General features: G+C 28.7%; 1 protein-coding gene across 1 annotated transcript in view; it reads right to left on the bottom strand.

Moving 5' to 3' along the window:
- The window catches only part of jdp (DnaJ domain-containing protein), a 47405-nt gene extending 31050 nt beyond the window's left edge, over window positions 1–16355 (bottom strand). The window contains exon 1 of the mRNA XM_014437051.3: window positions 16199–16355. Coding sequence (XP_014292537.1) covers window positions 16199–16285 — 87 coding nt within the window. The 5' untranslated portion in view covers window positions 16286–16355. The remainder of the gene's footprint in view (window positions 1–16198) is intronic.
- Between the last annotated feature and the right edge of the window lie 585 nt (window positions 16356–16940).

Below are 16940 nucleotides of genomic sequence, written 5' to 3'. Positions count from 1 at the left end.
GAATCTTTACAGTCCAAAATCCTTAATGCTCCTTACTTTGTCACGAATCAAGTCATCCATCAAGACCTCAATGTCTCATATGTTACCGATTTGGCAAGAACCAGTTACCAATCCTTCCATCATAAACTTCCGAACGACCCAAATCCACTTGTTTCTAACCTGGCTTCTCCATCATTACCAAATAATCCTCCTAGGCGCCTGAAAAGAAGATGGCCTCGGGATCTTCTCTTCTAGAAAAGTTATTGGAGTTCTATCAATGCGTAGATTCTCCACATGTTTGTATCATGTCACAGCAAATTTACTTGTTGTGTATATGTGTATACAGTTGTATCAATGAATAAACGTTAAAAAAAAAAAATACTACTCACCGGGTGATGAGGTACACTTTTTGTTTGATTCTGAATATCTTAAAAAAATAAAATAAAATTATTGTGTTCTAGGCTTATGATAGGTCAAATTTTCTTTAAAACTCATGGCCTAATAGTTTTAAATTATCCATACAATTTTTGATCATTTTTTAAATGAATGATCATCTTGTTTATTTTTAATATTTGTAGCTCATCATGATTTGTCGTTGTCTCTTTCTTCTGTTGATAAGCCCGTTTAACAATTTTTCGGAGCAAACCATTTTGAAAAGATAGTAAACGCCTAAACATAGGTGCACATAAAACAATCCAGGCCTTCGAATGCATTTATAAATCGTAATTTTTAGGCGAAGAGACAAGATTCTTGAACATAATAAATGATGTAACATACTTGCTTTAGTTCTCGCTATTTTAGTTTTTTATTAAATCGGCCGAAAAAGTCATATGGCGGTAAAAACGTACCCAGTGTCAAAACTAGGAGGCCAGCCGTGGTACTTCAAGTTGTGACATTTCAGCAAGAATAGGTGAATGAAACCAAACTGTTTAGAAAATTATATTTCATTATAGCAGTGCTTTATTAGTTGTTTTCTTTTAATTTGTAATTAATTAATTTTTTTTCACTTCTCAGAGATGGGTAGCTAACCCTCCTTGGTACCCCCATGTATTCATTTTGTTAACATTAACTTCAACGTTCAACTTAAGTAGCTGGTCAGTAATCGTTTAACATGCCACTGTGGCTTGGTTTAGTTCCCTGCAAAAATTTTGCTACTTATAACATCTATGTCATCTGCAAAAGTAGTTACTCTAGCTTTATTGGATTTTCTCACCAACAATGCTGGAAGTGTGCACAGAACAGTATTGAGGACAAAACCGGTTCTTGTGGACCACCATAAGTAAGAGACACTCGGTTTGAATACTTTTCCCAACCACTACTACTATGTAATATCAGGATCGAATACAGCTGCTCAGAACATTCTGAATCCATCAACCGCAGGCAGTCTAGACTGAGACGGCATCAAAGGCCTTTGAGCAATCCATGTTATTGCTATCATCGCTGTATGGGTGTTCCGATTTATTTTGCGATTCACCTCATTCTGAAGCTTCATTAAAGGGTGGATTGTGGATAGATATATTTGAAAACCAGCCCGTTCATGAGGTATCGCATAGTTTTGTCTACAAAACTCTTTGACATATTAGAGGAAAATATTTTAGCTAAGAGTTGTGAGCCAGGGTCATTTCCTGTTTTTCCAGGTTCAAGTAACGGGAATAACGTCCCATATTTTCATGTTTGAGGAAAATATCACATCCTCATACAAGTGCTAAAAAGATTAACTAAACGAACAATCCATCTGTATACCATCACATTTCGGAGCTCGATTTCCCTATGTTTCACGAAAAAGCAATTTTAGGTTTTTAAACAACAAAAATATATCTTCAAGTATAGCAAATGGCAGAGGTATTTGAATTTCCGTACCTCTTATTTTGTCTTCTTTGTAATATTCTGTTAGTTGTTTTGCCTGCTGTCCCGAAGTCAATATCTACATTATACAGCCTTACAAGAGTACCTTTTTTGGTCGTATTTTTTAAGTTTTCAAAATTAATTACCAAGATTTTTAAGAATAATGATATTTCGTTTGAAAATAATAGTCATTGTTGAAATATAGGCATATTCCGGAAAGTATTACTAGCACAGATAAGAGCAAGAAATAAATGAAATTTGAAAAAGTTTCATACTGGACCATACTTACACTTTTCTTCAGCTCTGGGCTAGTTCCAACCAGCCTTTTTTTAAATGCAAGCATGTCCAGGAAAATATTTTTGCGCATCCATAAGCGAAAGTAGTGGATGACAAAATGTTGATATTCACAAGTACATAACAAGATACTCTCACAAATATACACTTATTCCCAACTTTCCTGCAGCTTATGTTTTCGTAATGTAGTTGAGTCAAGAAAAATATGTTTGCGCATGCGTAAACAAAATTTGTCGATGGAATTAACTAAAATTTATATTTGGTCTTGTTCGCATTAGAGCTCAACTTTCCTCCTTTCAAATGTAGATCTGCCAAGGAAAACAGTTTTGCGCATGAGTTAGCAAAAGTGAAGGATGGAATTCAATGATTATTGAGACCTAAATATGTATCAACCCCCACAATTTTTGAACATTTCATCGAAATTGGGATGTCTGTTGGATCGATTATTCCCGAATATGAATTTGACCACAGACAGATGCAGAACCAATTATATCCCTTGATGTCTAAAACGTAATATATAAAAGATAATTTTCTATTCTGAGAACTTTTTTTTTTAAATATCCAATTTTAAATATGTTTGTAATTCCTTGAACATGTATTACAAATTTCGTTAAATACTTATAAGATTTATCTATATATAAATTTAGTCAATCTCTTATTTATAAAAAATAAGCAAATGATTATATAACATCACATTACTTAAAATATTCCAAAGGATATTTGGCCGTATCAAAAGTGATGTTTGAATTAAATTACTGGATTGAGTAGGATTCAATTTAAAGGGGAAACTCTGATATAATTCTCTGCTTGACTTTGATACAGCTTAGTTTTAAGTGCTTCTCCTTCAACTGCTTTAATAACATTTATTTAACTCTACGTTCTCTGAGTTTCTCTCTGAAGATTTAATAGAGTCCCGTAAGGGAATTAATTAACATAGTCTATGGTAATTGTTCTTTTCTTTTTCTTTTTTTTTCGTGGGGAAAAATACAACTTACGGTGAATAGGTAGATGTAGAAAAGAAAAGACAGAAAGCAAAAAAAAAAGCATCCAACATTAACTTAAGCGTACTTAGGCTTAATAAAAATTAGTAAGTTTGTTTGTTATAACTATATTGTTAATAACTCATATTAAAACCTCACTTCATGATTCTGCTGTGGTATTGCGGGTATAGTATGATCCATAGCCCGTGTCCATTTCTTAGTTATATCAATAGAAAATTCCTGATTAGAGCGTTAATGACTAAACAATTTAGGAGCACAAATAAATAGTAAATAAAGGTTAAATAAATAATATATATAGAGTGAGGAGATGGGAGAGGGTGTTAAAAATGTCCTTATAACGGGATCCCCTCCCCAACAATTACTTGTCAAATATAAATCCTTTTTTCCCTTTCTCTTTGTTTGCAAACACTTGTTAATTCAATAACATTCATCTCTGTAACAGACTGGCATCAGAATACTCCAATATTCGATTTGTGACCGTTAAGCCACACTGTGCACCGTAAAAAATAGGGAAAAAAATGAAAAATTATTTAATCTATACCGGCGATTCGGCCAGCTTTTAAGACCGTCAAATAAAAATGAGTAGCCAAGAAAAAAAGCATAGTCAACGCTAAGCTGATGCTTCAAAAATGTAATGAAAAGTCGGTTTACTTTAAATATCTGTAAAGACTATTTTTCGTTTTATTCAGTTTATTCAATTTGTTAATAATACTTTTTCTTTTATTTTTTTTAATTGTCTGATAGTTTCAACTGTTTTGCATTCACAGCCTGGTTCTCGACTGTTTATAAATGGAAACAAATAACGGATCCTAAATCTCAATTTAGAGCAACGGGTTCGTAATTAGTCCTTTTCCGAATAACAGAACAATTACTTGTAAATTCAATTTACAATTAACAAGCTATTAGTTCTAATTTACGAACTACATTTCCAGCGGACGTGCTAAGAGATTACGCTGATTGTCCCAGTTTATGTAACACTTGGTAGGTTTTGTAACAACGAAGGCCACGCAACTTTTACCATATATCTTGGATCTGCTCCTTTGTTCGTTGCCTAAGAACTTATCTTAAAGATTTAATTTTTCTTCTACGTTTAATATTACTGGTTGTATAAATATAAGAAAATTTACAATAAAAATATACTTTATTTTATTTAAAAATAATTAAATTGTTAGTATAATAAATATATTGTGATACATTTGTTAAAAATATATACTTTGTGTACTTATACTTTATTCATATAAATAAGCAAGAAAGATCTGAGATGTATTATCGCTATAAGGTAAATAAATAGTGCTGATAAAAAGCGCTGTATTTGAAAATACAAACCTTGAATTTGTGAAAAATTAGGAAAAGTTGTCTATTTCTATTTTTTATATGCTTATAGGCAGGAGCGGGATAGCTCAGTAGTAAGGCACTGTATTACTGACTCCAAGGACTTGGATTTGTGTCTGGATGTGGTAGATAATAACTTATTCTGTTACTTTAACTGAGAGTCAACCCAGTGGGTTCAGAAGCCCTTCAAGGTCCACCCAGCCTTATAAAGTATTGTTCCTGATTGTAGAAAAATCAGGCAGTGGAGCGTAGTGGTACAAATTTATTTATCTATTTTTTATTGTATTATTAATATACTTTATTGTTTTAAAGATCTAGTTATAATTATTTTATATGTTTACTATTCGATACATTCTCTAATTAATAATAAGCATAACTGCACAGACAGTGTCTATTTGTAGAAATATATAAAATTACTATATATTTAAACACATTTTTTTACGATTAAAGAAGAGAAAAAACATAATTCGATAGATTGAACTATTCCTAAAAGAATCTGACTCTTGTTTAGTGGATACATTGGTTTTGTTTTTGTTTTTCGTTTCTGGTCTGTTGTTTTGTAACGGGATTTCCCGGCTATCCGAAGGACGAGTGTATCATACGAGTCATGCAAAAGTTCCTTTACTGTTGAAACTATAGAGTCTTATTTCAGTAAAATTAATATGTAATCATAACTATATTTTAATATGATAAAGGATCTAATGATCAGGACAAGTACGATATGATTATTTTGAATCAATCTCTCGATTTTATTACAATTAAGAAAAGAGAAAAAATAATAATATAACTTCATTCTAATTTTGTTAAAATCTGAAAACTATTTATATTCTTTTTTTGCTTATAGAATCTGCATAATGCATTCCGGTCCGTTTTGCTAAATACGACTTTATAAAATGTAATAAAAACAAAACCGTACAAAAATAATCCTGACATTGTATAGTGTCATTGTTTTAATGTGACGAATAGTTGATAAATATAACATAATAAATATGAATAGTAATACCTGATCATTTTTTTTATATAAAACCTTTAAAAAAATTATTGTTCTAAATTTTTCAATGTCCAAAATAAAATTGTCCATTCAAATAAATATAATTCTCCAATCAAATAAATAACGCCGGAAAGATAATGATTTTTTAAACAATAAAATAGTTTTTTATTTCTCTTTTAATTAAACATAAGCCCGTTATTAAAATATTTTTTGTTTTTATATATTTGTTTTAATTATTATCAGTATTTCAGTATTTTTATTTTTTTTAAATATGCCATTTTCAACTTTTTGTTTTTTTAGTTTCTTTTCTCCCAGCAATAGTTGTCAAAAGCATTCTTAATTTTTCGAACCAAGAAATTGCCTTTCATGAATTGGCGCCTAAACATTTTTATAATTTCGTCTCACTTAGTCTTTATAAAACAGCTTCTACTTATAATTATAATCTAATATTTGTACTTATGTTTTAAGGTTCAAATTAATACATTACCTAGTTCATCAAACATATACAAACTAATTAATTGTCTTTACAATAATCAAATTAGTTGGCTTATTAATTAAATTAAGTTGCTTATTTAATTAAATGTTTGTAGTAACTTTATGAAATCATCAATTTGATAAATAAGCTAGTTCATCAAACGCGTATAGCTAAATTTGTTCAACTAATAATATTTCAAATAAAGCTAATGGGATTGAGTTGAATAAATAAATAACGAATTCTAAATAAACGTAATTTTGAATATAACATAATAAAGAGATAGAAATGTTTTTACTTATTGCAATATTTAGATAAAGTTGAAGGGTTCTGTGAAACATCCAAATTAGAGCTTCACTTTGATTTGATGAAGGGTTAATTCAACTTTATTGAATAAATTATTTTTAAATAAATAATTTATTTAATGGATTAGGAGTACGAGAGAGCAAGACATAATTGTATATTTCGAGATAAAGATGAGCTCTATCCCCTATTTATAAGGTCTGATATAGGCGATATTTTGAAATCTAGTATGAGTAATTTCTAGCATAGATTTTCTGGAAAAAAAATGTAATTTAAATTATTTCAGCTCATTGACAATGAAAAACCCAGTATTTTCTCATGACTCATATACTAAAGTCATTGTTAGCTGTGTAATATTTTAATATGATAATGAATCATATATTACAATCTGTGTTAACTGTGTGAACGGAGTGAAGTCCACAAACATCTTGAGACAAACCAGGCTAAACAAATGGGGCTTTCGTACAGGCAGTATTTTAAAGTTTATTAAGAATCTTACACTGAAGTAAAAAAAAACATGAACTAGATTGTAAGACTATGGATTAATACATTTTTACCGCTACAACACATTCAGAGTCCAGGAATGGAGGCACTTTTTTAGGAAGCACTGTTACTAAACCGTACAGTTACTAAACAGTTGTGCAATGAGGTGATTTGGTCAGGATCACTCTGGACCGCCAGATTTATCCGGTATTATCTTTATGAGGCTGAGTGGACCCCAGAGGGATCCCGAATCTGTAATAGCCGGATTCAAACCCGGATCCTTGGAGTCAGTAGCATTGTGCCTTACCACTGAGCTACGCCAATCCCTTAATAAACTTAGAAAAGCTTTCTGTACAAAAGCTCAAATTTTTCAGCTACAATTCCTTTTGGGACTTGACTTCCTCCTTCAATGCAGAAAACCCAGATATAGGATAATGTTTATAAGAAGAAATAAACAGAAACATTTATAACAAAAACAATTTAAATTTATTCTTGAAAAAGTAAACAGACAATTTCTTAAAATGTTTTCCAAAATAATTAATTTCTTGAAAATTAAGTTCTAGGAAAGAATAAAGTATTTATTTATTTTGTTCTAATTTCTTTATATGATTAACTAAGTGTTTTAAAACTAATTTGTTTCTGGCTCCAATAAAATCTTTTAAAAAAATGTTTTATTTTTTACATATTTTCTACAATGCCATGTACTTGGTCCGTTGAGGATAATTGAGTAAATGGATAATCAAAATAATATGCATAGAGTGAAATAAATAATCTATGTCATGTCCATACATTTTGAATGATATTAAGTCCACACGTACTTTATAATCTCTTCTGTCATATTGTAACTTCTATTGTTTGTCAGACAAATGGTTTGTGAAAAGGGATCTGTCAGACAAACTCCACCGGCCTTGGAGCCAATTAAAGACTCATAAACCATCGCAAACGGCAAAGCCTTTGTTAAGACCCTAAACTTTTCATTAACTTTCTGTTTGTCCAGGCCCAAACTGCTTTAACAGTTGCTATCTGCGTTGTTGGGTCTATTCCTGTACTCGTATGTTATGGTTTCATTCGGTTCGGATTTAGGAGAGTTGCTTACATCAAGTTTCCTTGTTTCAACATAACATTGGAAACCATGGTGTAAGAGTTGTTTTAGTTATATCATTCAATCGTGAGACCTGGTTGATTCTTCATCTCCCATAGAAAAAGAAAATTATCGTTCGTTTTGATCCATTTAAATTACAAAAAAAAAAAAATTAAAGAAAAGTACTTGGAATCATCTCTGTTTGGTAAAAATTATAATTTAATTTATTTAGAATTTAAAAAATAAGAATCAATTACTATATATGTATATATATATATATATATATATTTATAGTAATGATTGACCGTATTATTTCAAATTATGAAAAAGATGGTCCAGGGTGTGGTCAAAAGAAAACAAAGATAGATAACAACTATTGCTGACGTTTCGCCTCTTTTTTTATAGAGCTTCATCAGAGTTAAAAATATACAAAAACCACTATAAATATTTTAACATAGTAGGATAATAAGATACAAAAAGGTACATTAAGCTAGGGTTAAAATTATGTAAATATAAGTGAAAAGAAAATTATACACAAATGAAAGAAAAGAAGAAATAAAATAGGCAATAATAAGAATATGAAAAAAAATCCGCAAACTATTAGGTTAAAAATGAACAGGAAACATAATAAAACATAGAAAAGTAGAAATGAGAAAACAAAATTTAACACACTAAAATACGGAAAATAAAGAAGTAAGTTAAGATTAAATAAAGGTGGAAAAAGAATAAATAAAAAGAAAATTAATAATAAATGAATAAAGAAAAACTTAAATTAAAATTATTTACATAATTTTAATTAATAATACCCTACCTTAATTTACCTTTCTGTATTTTATATTCCTGTGCCAAAATAACACATAAAAATGATAGACATGAATTAAATGTAAATATTACAGTTTAGGCTATTAGGATGTTGTGGAGGCTATACAATTGATAGATAAGTGCAATTTGAATTGATCTCAAGTGATACAACTAATAATTTAATTAAAAACTATTAAAATGAAAAAAAGTAAAAAATAAAAATAAAATGATAATTATTAGAAAAATAAATAGGAAATAATAATAATAATTATAAATAAAAAATAATAAAATAAATGAAACGATTCTGAAATGAATAATAAAGCTGCAATTTCACAATTAGTGAATTAATGTAATAATGAGAACAAAACAGGATGATACAGAATATTATAAAAATAAGGATCCAATAATATCTATTACTAAGCACACACATACATTGCTAATACAAATTGTAATATAGTAAATAAATTATGAGGAGTTAAGAAAAAATCCAGGGAGATATTTAGTCAATCAAAATAAATTATTGGGAATCATAGAAGTAAGAAAGTACTCAGTTAAATGTTTTTTTGTTTTCTTTGAGGTTGATTTATTTGCTAGTTCTTCTGGTAAGCGAATGTTCATTAAATTAAATTTTGTTTCCCACATTTTTTAGATATATTATTTCTTTTCTAAATAATTTTTTATCAATAAATTTCAAGACAATTGTGTAAAAATAAAGTAGTGCAGGTGGTAAACTACCAACGATTTTAAGGTTTTCTGTTTTATTATTGGGGTGCGTTGAACATGACCGCAAAGTTAATAAGCCAGGAAGCTTATCTATAAGTGGAGAATCCGTAAACCAGTGGATGGCTGATAACAGTTTATGTAATCTATGATATCAATTTAAAATTACCAAACTTTAGCATTTTTTCTTTCACTTACCTGTATGTGAAATATACATTAAGAGAAAGCTCTAGGATCGTGTAAAATTTCGAATTCTAATTTTAGAGAGAAATGCACGTTTTGAGTCCAAATAATGAAGGAAGTAGTCTCCCATAATAATAGGAAAATAGTAAAAATTACTAATCTACAAATTACCCCAATTAGTCAGTTGTTCACATTAAATTAAAATTATTTATCACAGTCGACCTTCTTTGTTAAAATTTATCACAATAATGATTTAAAGTTATAACACAATGAATTGTGATAAATTATAATAAAGAAGGTTAACTGTGATAAATAATTTTTATTTTTATTTTAATGTGAACAATTGACTAATTAGGATAATTTTTGGACTGATATAAATAACCTGGGCAGAATAGCCAGCATAAAGTTGTTTTGTTTTTTTTAAATATTTTGGTTCTAAAGTTGTATTAAGATTGTTATTGAGCATGGCCGTATTGGCCGAAACGTCGGACTTATAAGGGATAAAAAATGTTTTGAAACTAAAACCGATAAAATTTTATTTATTTGAGCAAAATTTATATTCTTTAATCCCAACTCGACAAACCCTGAAATAAGAATTTTTATAGCAGCAGAAAAAAAAAATTGTTTATAATTTTCGCCTTCCCTGGTTTGTTCTCGAAAATAAAGAAAACTTCAACTTCGTATTTTATTTTATCTTAATTTCTTTTTTTTTCTTAAATTCACTTTCTTTTTTTTCCATTAGAAGTCAATTATTTATTTTGTTAAAACCATAAATGTCATTGTTTTTGTTATTAACTTTACTTTTATATTTTATTAAGATTTATTATTTTAATCTATTTATCTTCTTTTTTTGTATTATTTATAACATTGTACATAGTTGGGTGTGTCTTTTGTATGATACTATACCTCCCTCCCATCATAATTAATTGTTAAAAAAAAAATGTGCCTCTTACATTAACCATGTAAGGTCCATCAGATCTTGTATTAAATAAATAAAAAAGAGAGCCACTAATCTACACAATAATTGGAGATTTTTTGAAGGTAAAATTTCTGTGATGCGTGCACTACAATTAGTTATCGCTTAATGTTCAGCAAAGAAGGCGATACTCAACAAAAAACACAATTTAAAATAATTTTTTCTTCTTTTTATATTTAAGATCTGCAATCACTTATATTTCAGACATCATTTATGCAGAACTATTAACTTCCTATTAACAAAACATCCTATTAATATTTTAAAATTTAGTTTATATACCTCAATCGTTTTCGTAAATGTACCATTTTTTTTTTATAAACTTATCGAAGTAATAATATTTATTATCAAATATACGTATAATAAATTTCACATTACAGTCTTTCATTTTAATAAGTTATTTTAACATTTAGTCTTTCTTATGCTCGTTTTATATTAAAATTTAGACCAGGCTAATGAGGTATTTTTTTTGAGAATATGTGGATCCACAGACTGTTAAATTCGCCACAATATCAGTTTCAAGTTGTAAACTAATTACTTAGAATGCTGATTAATTAATATGAGAGATAGCATTACTGGTAGTTAGGATGTCGCGTGTTTTCTGACTGCAAAGTAATTGAACACCGTCCCCAGGGGCCTTTCGGTAATGAACTTCCTAATAGTGTTAACTCACCTTTGGCGTCGTATGTCTCTTATTTAAACTGACATTATTTAATAAAGCGTAATAACATTAAAACTAATATTTATGAAAAGCAAGTATCAGTGAATGATTTTAATTACTAAATTATACAGTATAAGTATCAGTTTAACAGATCATAGCTAAAAGAGATATTACATAAAAATATATAAGAGATTATATTGGGTCATTTCATATGAAATGTCAGTTTTTATTATTTTGGATAATCAAAGTGGGATTAATGGACTCTTGTCGTTATTAATTCTCTGTTTTCATAATATTTATTATAATTTCAATTGATTGCACATTGTGTAGTATAATATTAAATATTAACATGGAAACCAGGGGTTTTCGAGTTTTTTATTGTAAGAGCTTTCGTCCAATGGGCCGGAAACCTCCGAATTGGAAAGCAACGAAATCGTGCGAATGCCTATCGTCCGTTGTCTCGGTATTCGTCCGGATTCGTAGTAGACGAAATGGCTCTTCAGAGCTATTTTCTGATGAATTTTTTCATTTTGGAATTATCATCTTTGATTCATCGACGTATCAAGAACACGACAAAGACGGAAAGTGAGGGTGAATCACATTTACACGAAATGAAACGAGTTTGGTGAATTTTCTAGTTTGCAGCATGATCTTCAAATTGACGAAAACCAGCACTTCTTTTATTTTCAAATGAAAAATGACACATTTCGATGCATTCTTGACTTTTCTTCCAACCCTTACCAAATAGTTAAAAGACAACACAGTCGAGTACACGCGTATAGACAGTTTCTCGACACTTAGAGACCACTGGTAAAGTAAAAAAAGGTAGATCAATGGGTACTTCATGAACTTAAACAACCTGCATTGATTAATCGGACTTATACTTTTACGAGACAACAACCGGCCTCATGTTTCACGACAGGCAATGAAAAACTAAACGAGTTGTGTTACGAAGTTCTCCTACACCCGTCTTATTCGCCATACTTATCACCAACAGAGTTCAATCTGTTCAGAAATTTGAACGACTTCCTTAAAAGTAAAATATTTTAAAATGATTTTAAGGTCAAAAACGCATTTCCTAAATTTATCTCTTCCCAAAAACCTGAATTTTTCAGTTCTGGGATTAAAAAGTTGAAAACATTGAGAAAAGTATAGAAAATGAGAGTAAATATTTAATATTTAATAAATACAAAAAAATAACGAATTATATAGAATCTATTAAACCGAGAATTAAAAGCAATAGTAGGAAATAGAATATTGATCATTGAATGAAATTAAAATAAATACTATAATCATAGAAACAAAAATTATTCAAAGTTATAATTTAAAGTTAATTAAATCTGTCTGTTCGTTGGCGATAAAGATAATAAAGATATTCGTATTGTATTAATTTATCTTTATTAGACATTTTAATCAACTATTTGCTTCATCCCAAGATATATATGACTGTAAGGAGTATTGTGCTCTAAAAATTAAAAAAATAATAATTGTACAATAATTATAATAATAATGATTTAAAATAAAAGCGTTGTGTTAAAAGAGATTACGTCACTTCTTGGTTAAGAACTGAATGGTAAAGATTTCTTCTTTTCAAAGTAATTAAGTAATAGTGTATATTTAAATGCATCATGCCGTTTTAATATTTTTTCCGATTTTTCCAAAATTTGTATTAATTTTAGTTTTAATTTAATGATGAATCATATTGAGATGTCACAGCAATGGGTGAGTGTGTATTTTGTGAGTTTTTAAGATTTGAGGAACTAACTGTATTTAAAAAAAGATTTGGTCTACAGAGATCAATTTGGTCTCAAAATATGTGTATTTAATCTGGTTTACAAATTTATAATTAAATCGCTCATTTATGACCCAAAGCGACGAGCATTTAAAAAAAAATCAAAAAATCCACAAATGTTTGTCCATTACAGTCAGGAAGGATTTTATGCTACATTTATAAACTAGATTAAACAATCCATAATTTGAGACAAAACTGGTCTTTAAAGACATTTTAGGCTTTGAGTTAGAGTTCTGGAATATTAGTTAGTGTAAAAAAAAAAATAAGGAAAAGATGATCCGGGGTGCGGTCAGAAAAAAATTAGCAAATGAAAAAAACCGTATTTATCTGTACTGACATTTCGACCTGAATTTTAGATCTTTATCAGGGATGCACTGGCAACATAGTGTCATACTCAAGACAGAAAATCTGTCAGAGTTGCAGGGTTTCACGATGAATCTTAGTTTCGACTAATTTACGAATGTTGCTCGATATGCGTAATTTTTTTTTGCTGCTATACTCGATTATTAGTAAATGTTTTAAAGTTATGGTAAACCCGGTGCTAATTATGAAATTTGGGGGGGATGGTATTCTATCTGCAATACAGTAATATATTAATAATTATAATACATACATTTTTAGAATGTATTACATTCATAGAATCTACTTCTAAATATGATTCTAGAATTACATTCATAGAAATACATTTTTGGTTTATTTGTGTATTTTTTGCTGACCGCACCGTCGACGATCTCATATTAATATGCTGTCAACTATTAACACCTCATAAAAAAAAAAAATAAAATAAAAAGATCAAAAATGAAGTTACCTTTTTTCTTGAACCAAACCAAAATGCCTTTATCCCTATGCGATATTAGTACTTTGAAATGTATCTTTTTTTGTACTAATATTGTCCAAGATGTGGTTTTACTACGTATTAAATTAATTTTTTTTAATAGAAATGTTCTAATATATATTATTTTTAATTATTGGGTGTTTATGTTGGAAACCATCAAACAAAGGAGAAAGGTGGTATGTGAAGGTCTTGTTATTTGACCTTTGGCTCTATCTCGATTCAGTTCAACTATGATGAAAATCAATAGCAACTTAATTGATTTTGATTCCCATCCTCTATATTCAGTAGCGGTTAAAGTACGTTAACGGTTATAGGGCAACAAAACGGAAAAAATTATTTTTTTTTTTTTTATTAAAATAATATTGACTGTTAGCTTTTATGCTAGGTTTGTTTTTAAATTTTGAACATAAGAATCCGCTTTCATTGTTTTTTACATATTTGTGCATTGAAATAACCTACAAACACGATAATTTTTTTCATAATTAATATAAACTATTAGGATATAAACAAGAAAAGAATGGATTATCACATATTTTCAGTTTAAAAAGTAGTATTATGTTTTGAAGAATAAAACTAGTAAGCTATTTTCTAAACTAAAATCCAAGGATACTTGTCCATTAGTACTTCAAGTGTTATCGAGAAAAAAACAATTAATTTTTTCATTAACTTCTAACTAGTTTACCAGTAAATAATTTAAATTGTTAACTATACAACTTTATATTTTATATTGTAAAGCAGGTTACTAAAAAATAAACAAGACATAAAACGCATATCTGCATTAGAAAATATCAGTATGTTTGATATGAAATGCATTGGAATTAATAAAAAATTAACACACATATAAACATTAATATAAATAAATTTATTTCAGATCTGCATGTTATTTGAAAGAAAGAATGTGCAATGAAAGAAAACGATTAAAAAAATATATCAGGATCAATTAGATTTCTTATTTATTGAAAATAATCACCTGTTTGGAACAGGTAACATAAATTATAGTCGTTATGCAATTTTAATAAGTTTACTGGCCTATAATTTTACGAGTATAGTTAATAGTTTAAAAATTTAATTAAACTATTAATAGAAACTTTACCATTATGGATTTCAAAAATAAGTAAGTCTATTTTTAAATTTCTAATTTATATATTTAATAATTATATTTAGTATTACATAATTACGAGGCAAAAGAATTTTGGCGGATACTGATAAATAAGACTTATTTAACTATTATTTAGAATAATTCTTATGCTTCATAATATAGTACAAAAACTGTATATTTTATTTTATTTTTTAAATGAAAAGGGACTCGGAATGTTTTGGAATGCAACTCCTTATTCCAAACAACACGGAAATAAATAAGAATAAATTAAGACGTAGTAAATAAGGAAAATTAGTATAACCTGAATTCATCTACTAAATTATGAAAATAAATAATAATTAATTATAAGTAAATAAAGCAATAATATTATAGAAATTTTTGTATAATTAAAAGGCTTGAGGCAAGAACGTGACAATCCACAGCTTATAAAAAATAATTAGAATTTTGTTCATAATACTTCTTCGTTTCTCAGTAAAGATAGTTATTGCGTTAATTTGCTAAGCACTATAGTTCCAACATGTTTTTCCATATATCATATAATATGGATTATAAAAAACATCAAATTAGGACTTAATTTTTTTTAACTGTTATACAGAAAATTTTACTTCAATTATTAAATTAAAAAAACATAAATTGTACAAGTCAATTGTCATTTTCTTGCCCTGAGCACTAACATATTAAAAAATTCTGTATAAGTAGTAAATACATGATTACAGATGAAGAGTCCGTATTAATAATGATTTTAGTTATAAAAAATTAAGAAAACGAAGAAAATTTAAGTTTAATATTCCACTTTTAATATAATTTAAAAATTCATAACTTTATAATCATAAATTTTCTTTTTGGATATTTATTATACTTTTTTTTTTAAATTAACTGGTCAACCCGTTCAATGAAAAACAATAATTCTTGGTTAAAAGAAAAAAAAACCAATAAAAATGTATTTCGAATTTATATCACCAACATTCCATAGTATTTCTCATTAAAAGATCCTACTAAAATTTCAATTTTTACAAAAAAGGTTTGCTAAAATCATACTTTCTATGGGCTCCTCAATTTTTTAAGGTATATATCATAAAATAATATTGTTATAAAAGTGTCACCATTATGCGTAAATAGTGAAAATTTCTGTGACACGTATCTAATAGTTATGTCAATGTGTAACGAAATGTAAGATCATATTACACAATATAATATCACTGAATTCCATTGGAATACAACAGGTGTTTGCCGGTGGCCAACGGTATCTCTGGCAACCTTATCACAAATATGAGGGTCATCATTGAGCCCCATATTGTATATTATGTTTGATACATTTATTAATTATTTATTGAGACGGATTTGTTTACTTACAGATGAGTTCTCATCGCATCCTAGTATGGCGTAGAAGTCCTCCTCGGGGTCCTTCTGGTAGTTGATTATTCCTTCGACGCTGGCCATCCTCGCCTGAGTTCCCGGCTATACTGACTGCAGCGGCAGGGCGGACTCCTGCCGTACTAAAACAACGATCGGCCCCACCCCCTCGCCCGGGCGCTCCTCTACCTCTTGCCATTTTATTACTACCATTATCCCTTTGATGGCTATAATAAAATGTCATCGTTGCATCGACGAGATAATGATGACCAGGAACACTGTTGAAGTTTTCCTTCTAATAGAATATAAAAAATTCATCATTCAAAGTCTTTGATAGAACTATTTTCATTTATGTTACTAAGTTGGTAAGTCAATTTTTAAAAAGTTTATAAAACTAATGCAGTTTTAATCAAAACTTTTCCTCTCCCCTATAGAAACTTAAAATAACAAAAGAAACAGACAAGAATCAATATCTCTTATAACATACGGCCTACCGTTGTCGACATTATGTTAATTGGGGTGTGGTGGTGCTTGGTCAACCTATCTCTTAGTAAATTTTATTGCGACGACACATATCTTCTATCAGTGAATAAAAACATTTTTGACATCCTGAATTGTAACAAAACATATATATTTGCCATGAACTTGTAAATTTCTGATTAATTCTACAATATCTTTTGATCATATTTCACTTGTACTAAAATGTTGTTATACCAGTTCACAAAGACATCATTGTTTTTCG

The sequence above is a fragment of the Halyomorpha halys genome, unplaced genomic scaffold (assembly GCF_000696795.3).
Source record: "Halyomorpha halys isolate HHAL.00 unplaced genomic scaffold, Hhal_1.1 Scaffold2238.1, whole genome shotgun sequence".
NCBI lineage: Eukaryota > Metazoa > Arthropoda > Insecta > Hemiptera > Pentatomidae > Halyomorpha > Halyomorpha halys.
This window is presented reverse-complemented; position numbering and strand designations above follow the sequence as displayed.